General features: G+C 40.6%; 1 protein-coding gene across 1 annotated transcript; it reads right to left on the reverse strand.

The window, feature by feature from the left end:
* Nucleotides 1-1,657: 1,657 nt before the first annotated feature.
* Nucleotides 1,658-3,371, reverse strand: BUD2 (Adenosylmethionine decarboxylase family protein). Its single transcript, XM_010280839.3, has one exon. It carries the CDS (start codon nt 3,173-3,175, stop codon nt 2,153-2,155), a length of 1,023 nt encoding a protein of 340 aa, XP_010279141.1. The 5' UTR covers nt 3,176-3,371; the 3' UTR covers nt 1,658-2,152.
* Between the last annotated feature and the right edge of the window lie 2,577 nt (nt 3,372-5,948).

Consider the following 5,948-nt stretch of genomic DNA (forward strand, 5'->3'; position numbering starts at 1 on the left):
ATGCTTATTGAAGGGAAGGCACTAGGGCACCACAATGCAGCTATGATGAAGGCAGCCTCATTGTAGTCTGGCTTGAATTGAATTTTGAGGCGCTGTTTGGGAATCACCACCACCATGAAGGAAATTATCTAAGTTGATTATATATTCTTTTTCTTGAAAATAATATAGTTCGCTGCACCAGTTAATGTAAGGTGAACCAAAAGGCACTTAAGGCAGGGATTTCGATGAAAATTAAAGTGAATATTTTTAGTATTTAAAAAAAAAGATCTACTTCCGAAATTTTCAACTGTTAAGAAAAACTAGGATGATTTAGCTTCATTTTATGAACCCATGATCTGCCTCATGTGGGTTCTATATGTATAAATACTGGCGTGTTCGTTCATGGTTGGTCATGTCCCCTATTGCCGTGAGCCAAATGGGCCCCTCAGTAGTGATTGTAAATTATGTTGCCCGATTTGAAGGTTTCCAATTACATAAGGCTTGAATTAGGGTCCAGGCCCATTAAAAATTTAATGGGCTTAATGGACCTGAAAAGATGTACGGGCTAAGTTGAAGTTGGGGGCTTAAAAAAACACGAGGTCGGGGAGGGTGAAGGCGGGATTTCATCTCAGCCCAGTGGGAAATACTTCTGCTGACCTAATCATCTGAGTCAGATAGCAACTTCTCCCAGCAATTTCATCCTTACATGATTCATGTATTTAATAAAAATGGTCGTGCCCTTTGAAAACGAACCTACTTTGGGCCAACTACAAGCCCATACACCTCCCTAAGTTAGGAGATGTGCAGGGACATCTGGGTTGAAAATTCACACCAATTGGACCGCTCTTTGGATGGACCTTGGAGTTGGATCCAAGTCCAAGGTTGCTAAGCTGAGATAAAACATGCCCATGCCCATTAGGCCAGTCCAACATGTAGCCTTAAAAGGCCGTAATGTTTGATTGTCTGAAAGCTGAATTGAAAGGATTGCTTTGTTGGTTGACATTGAGGAGTCAATGTCAAACGTTTGTCTCTTTTTGATACCAAGTAGACCTTGCTTTCTTCAATAGCTGCTGATCGTCACACAAAATGCTATGTGATTGGGTTGGGCCCCATCCTTCTATGACCTTAAAAGCTTATATAGCTGCCAAATGGCATCCACGGAAGCAGCACACACCTCCACTGCTATGCTAGCTATCCTCCTCTAGTCGTACCTCCATCTCAACAAATGATACAAACATCCAAAGTACGTACTTCATCTGATGCGCACATATTGTTATAGAATATAGGTTATTTGGTGGGGACCCATTTTATGGTGGGCCCCAATGGGTCTCCTCCCTTCCTTGGTGAATTGATTATGATCAAAACCACCCATATCTATCTAGTTTTTGAGCTTCAATCTTTGAACCATATGCCATCATAGGTAGTGACTAGTGAGAGCCCAAGGCAGTGAGAGTGAGACCCACACTCTAATGGGTGCTTGCCAGTTAGAAAGAGCTCTTATAAGATGATCCTGAACCAATTTGATCACATTGGATTGGACCAGAGAGTCCTGAAAAGAATCCACTCTTTTGGTCCTTTTTCCAAACATGTACATTCAATAGAACCACCAACTGTTTACCAAAATGAGCAAGCATATACGATGCTGAAAAGAGAGGAAGAGGATTCTAGAAACGACAAATAAAAGGAGAAACAGAATATATATTAGGTAAAGGAGAAAAAGTTTGTCCTCTTTTAAGCTTTTTTTTTTTAAAAAATAAAAACAAGAGATAAGGGAGGGAGTGGGCAAAAAATAGTCTCAAACAGACAGAGTCACTTCCCCCCACTACACAATACACAAACTTAGGCGTGCCACACCTAAGTGGGGTGCATTATCATGATGATCCCACCCATCAAAACCTCCACATCATCCCCATTCCCTCCACATCTCTCTCCATTTACTCTGCAGTCTCTGCTGTCCTTCTATGGTCAACCATATAAAACCCATATGCCCTAATTCCACATCATCATCCCCATATGTCATCATCCATGACCCATCATCATCCATGATCACCATTAATCCCCCCCAAAAAAATTTTCCTTCAACTCTACCCCTACTGATCTCCTCCATGAGTCCTTTTTATATGACTACCAATACAAACCTTTTTTTTTTTTCTTTTTCTTTTTTTTTTTCCGGCTATTTCCGGCGAGTCGTAAATGTTTGGAACACAACATTCCCTGCAGCCGGGAATTCATCGATCATGCTACTCCGGCAATTCAACCCAAGTGGCTCCAGCGTCTTGGCTACACACGTCCATACGTCTTGGCTCACGCAAGTAGTTGACACTGACATCATCGCCGGCCGGAACACTTGCACCACCTTCTTCAACACCTCACCGATATCGTCGTGGTCGTCGGTGAAGCCCACACACTCGAAGCTCGCGTAGCTGAACCCATCCTCCGGGGTAACGTGTATCGTCGAATACTGGGGGCCATCTATGCCATTCATGGAGTACCCACATGGGTCGAATGCGAAATCGCACACAAGCGCATGCGAGTTGATGTTACCGATACCCGTCAATTCCGTCATCTCCTTCCCAGCCACGTCGCCGGAGTTAGCATCTCCGGGCCGCCGGTAGAATTTACGTGCCAGCACACGGTCGAGCTCCGTCATGCAAACCTCTATGGTGAACACATTGGACATGTTCTCTAACACCATGTGGCGTTCATCACTGGCCGAATAGACATGCCACGAGTGTGATGACACCTTTGAAGGCATAACACAAGCTTTTCTGTAACAAAGGTTATTAGGCAAACTCTGCTCTAAGTACATCACTTCCTCTCTGAAGCTGGTGTGGGGGTAAGGCTGAGCTTTGGGGAATATAAAGTTGCCTCTGGTGTACCTACACCCACACAGCCCCAGGCCCATGTCACGAGCGTGGGACAATAATGGAGGGATTGATTTCAGGAGCTGCGTAGTCCCACATGTCTTGATGATGATCTTGGTTGGGTACACAAAGAGGCTGGATTCGGACAACACATAGGCGTCGAAGTATCTGTTTCCGACCGCCGATACAACAGTGCATTGCACGGCGTCGAGCACTTCTTCTAGCGATTCCATGTCGATCTGCCGGAGTCCGATACCTTCAGTCACCGGGTCGTCGCCTGAGAAATGGAGCTCTAGGCGTTTCTCAAAGCCTTCAAACCCAGAGAGAGCCATAGAAACAAATCGACACAGAGAGATAGCTAGCTAGCTAGCTGTAGATAGGAATTAAACCAGTGGAAGAGATGGAGAGAGAGAGCTGCTACTGCTTAGTGAGAGTGAACGGGAGCGAGAGGGTGCAGGAAATTTTATAGGGAGGAGAGGAGAGAGGGAGAGAGATGGGAGGAGGGAGAGGGGGGCATGCGTGCGAGGCAACCAAGAATAATCATTGCAGGCATAATGAGTGAGATGATGATTATTTTTGCGAGATCTTCATGAGACAGGAATGGGGAACGGAAATTCAGCCCACGCGCATTCTAGTGGGAGTCCCAATTTTTTATTTAATATATATATATATACTCGCAACACAAATAAGGATTAATTTCATCCCCCCCTTCTGCTCTCTGAATTCTGATTTTCTGCTTTCATTTTCCCTAGATTTTGCTTTTGTGTCACACTTTTACTTGGACATGGGTGACACAGAACTCTAAATTATTCATCAATTCAAGCTCACCCAGAATTACAGTAATAATAGTTATAAGCTAAATTTTCCAATTTTCAATTCATTAGTTTATCAAGTTTTTGATGCAGAGGAGCTCAGCTAATGGTAATCAATTAATTTGAACAGTGCTGAGAACGTAACAACTCCCATACAGACGTGGGTTTTTTATAAATACAATAAAGGAGGGGGCTTAGTGTTGCAATTATAGTTGTAGTGTTAAAGAATTAATTACTTGTTAAGAAGAAAAAATGATATCAGGGTTTGATCCAGCATTAGGGAACATCCACTTTTTATCAGTATGATGTTATCATATGGGCCTTGGGGTGGGCGACCCTTGTATGTGGGGATCCCACCTCTGTTCTCATCAGTCTCACCTACTGTTGTATAGAGGGAGGCTTTTGATCAGATTGCCACTTGATCCTACGGTTGTCAAAGCATTAGAATGTTCTCTTAAAAAATTCTGAGATTAATGCTATTATTTTTCTGTATTTTAGTTTAATTTTTTTTCTAAAGCATCCATTTTTTATGTTTGGAAATAATATGAGACCGAGGGTTTACACTGTGAACTAATGATGTATTTGGTTTGAAAGAAAATGTAGGAAAAATAAGGGAAAAGTAGGAAAAGCCTGTACAAAGTAAACAGACACTATTTATCTGCTTTTATTTGCAGTATCTTGATTAATATATACATGCATATTATAATTTATAGATTTACATAATTTGATTCTTAATTAGTTGGGTTAGAAGAAGTAAAATCCATCTTGGCACTGATTCAAATCTGATTGATTTGGGTCTAACCTACTGACAGTCTTAAATAAGTCCTCTCTTTTGATTTATTCTATTCAAAATAAAAAGATATTCCCAACTTTTTATATACCTAAAATTTTATCATACAAGACGTTTAAAAATGTCATTTTGCTAAAGATATATAAGATATCCTTAGAATATGGAGATGAAGAGAATTGACAGCTACTATTCGGGTTTCTCTCTGGGTTTCTCTCTAGGGTTTCTCTCTAAGATTTTTCTCTAGGGTTTTTTGTTAGAGGTGCTTTTAAAGGGATTTTTTTGGGGGTGGCTCTCTATAGGGAATCTTGAAGGGAGCCGCCCATCTGGGTTCTCCTTCCCCTTCCTCCTTCTGGTTTTTCTCCCTCCTCCCTCTCTCTCTGTCTTGAAAGAGCCTTCCTTTCGAGTTTTCTCAAGGCTTTCTCTTGAGTTTTTCCAGGTTTTGTTTCTTTGTTCGTAGTTTGAATCTGTTCACAGTTCTCAGTTCGCAGTTCTTCAATAGTTGCTGTTCACGGTGAGTCTCGTTCGTGATTCTCCAATTGATACTGTTCATGGTGAGATCTGTTCGCTGTTTTCCAGTGATGACAGTCTTTTGGAATCCTCCTCTACCAGTTTCGTTCGCCATCTGTGGTGGATTGGAGATGTACTTATTTACTTCTGTTGGTGATATGATCTCACCATTTCTCAGTTGCTGAAGATCTTTTGATTCTCTTTCATCCATTATTTTATTTTGTTCTCTTGAGAAATTATTTCTGCGTTTTCTGATTGGCCTTGTCAACTTTTTTTGTATCAATTTCTTGATTGAATGAAGTATGGTGCCTAATAGTGATTTCAAAGAAAAAAGAGAATTGACAACTATAGTCTTATTTAATTAAGATCAGGTATTAACTGGTTAGAACCACAATTGGGATTACTAATATAATAATAGAGCTTCTTCCAAGGGGGCACAACAGGAATATTGGCTATACATAGTACAAGAGATGCCCTCAATGTGTGACTGATGAATGTGGCCAGCAATGTGTTGTGGTCAATAGATCGAAACTCCTATTTGATAACAGCTAATCGAAGTGGCTGAACTGAAAAGCCTATTGTTTTAACTTTTAATGAATAAGATTTTAAGGAGGTTGGGGGCTCCTTAATATTTGAAGCTCAAATTGGATAAATTATTATACCATAAATATTTTATTATTTTATTTACTAAAAGATAAAATAATAAATCATTAACTTCAGCTATTATCAAACAACCCCCAAGTCTATTATGTTATAACTTGGTCCGGGAGTTTTCTTATCAGTTCACGTCTACCCTAACATGGATAAAACCCAACTGATGTGTAGCTTTAGGTTTATTTCATTGCATTTAAATACAATGTTGTTAGACTTACACTTGGGCTATGTTTGGTTTGAAGGAAAAGGCAGGAAAAGGAAGGGAAAGACAAGGAAACCAATACAAGGTTTGTAAAGATTTTCTTACCTTTCTTTTCCCTACATTTTCCTTCAAATTGTCCA

Source organism: Nelumbo nucifera, chromosome 4 (genome assembly GCF_055504915.1).
Source record: "Nelumbo nucifera cultivar China Antique chromosome 4, China Antique-T2T, whole genome shotgun sequence".
In the NCBI taxonomy this organism is placed as follows: Eukaryota; Viridiplantae; Streptophyta; class Magnoliopsida; order Proteales; family Nelumbonaceae; genus Nelumbo; species Nelumbo nucifera.